The 333-nt window shown below is 31.8% G+C and overlaps 1 protein-coding gene across 1 annotated transcript in view; it reads right to left on the reverse strand.

Moving 5' to 3' along the window:
- Positions 1-101: 101 nt before the first annotated feature.
- Positions 102-333, reverse strand: part of LOC119591219 (neuropeptide-like protein 30) — a 1,182-nt gene continuing 950 nt past the window's right edge. Inside the window, exons 4-5 of the mRNA XM_037939930.1 lie at positions 269-301; positions 102-124 (exon numbers count right to left, since the gene is read on the reverse strand). Of these exons, the coding sequence (XP_037795858.1) occupies positions 111-124; positions 269-301 (47 nt within the window). The 3' untranslated portion in view covers positions 102-110. The remainder of the gene's footprint in view (positions 125-268; positions 302-333) is intronic.

Raw genomic sequence — 333 nt, forward strand, 5'->3', positions numbered from 1 at the left:
TGTTTGCATGCTTTGGTTATGTATTAAAATTTAACTGAATTATTGTAAATCATGTTTACCCGAAAGGACATTAAACACTGATATCATTATATTTTTTATTTCATATATGCTCAACGTCCATACCCTGAAAGTTAGACACAGACCTGTAATTAGCAAAGAAAGGACACTAAATAATTTCAAGAAATATCGCATTATGTTATCAAAATGACCTGTCACAGCTTATTACTCGAGTACTGATCATAATACTAGAAACGAGGTGAATTATTACCATAGCCGCCAAATCCACGCCCGAATCCACCGCCTGTTAAAAGAATATATTTATAATAGATTTTA

Source organism: Penaeus monodon, chromosome 28, assembly GCF_015228065.2.
Source record: "Penaeus monodon isolate SGIC_2016 chromosome 28, NSTDA_Pmon_1, whole genome shotgun sequence".
NCBI classification, from domain to species: domain Eukaryota; kingdom Metazoa; phylum Arthropoda; class Malacostraca; order Decapoda; family Penaeidae; genus Penaeus; species Penaeus monodon.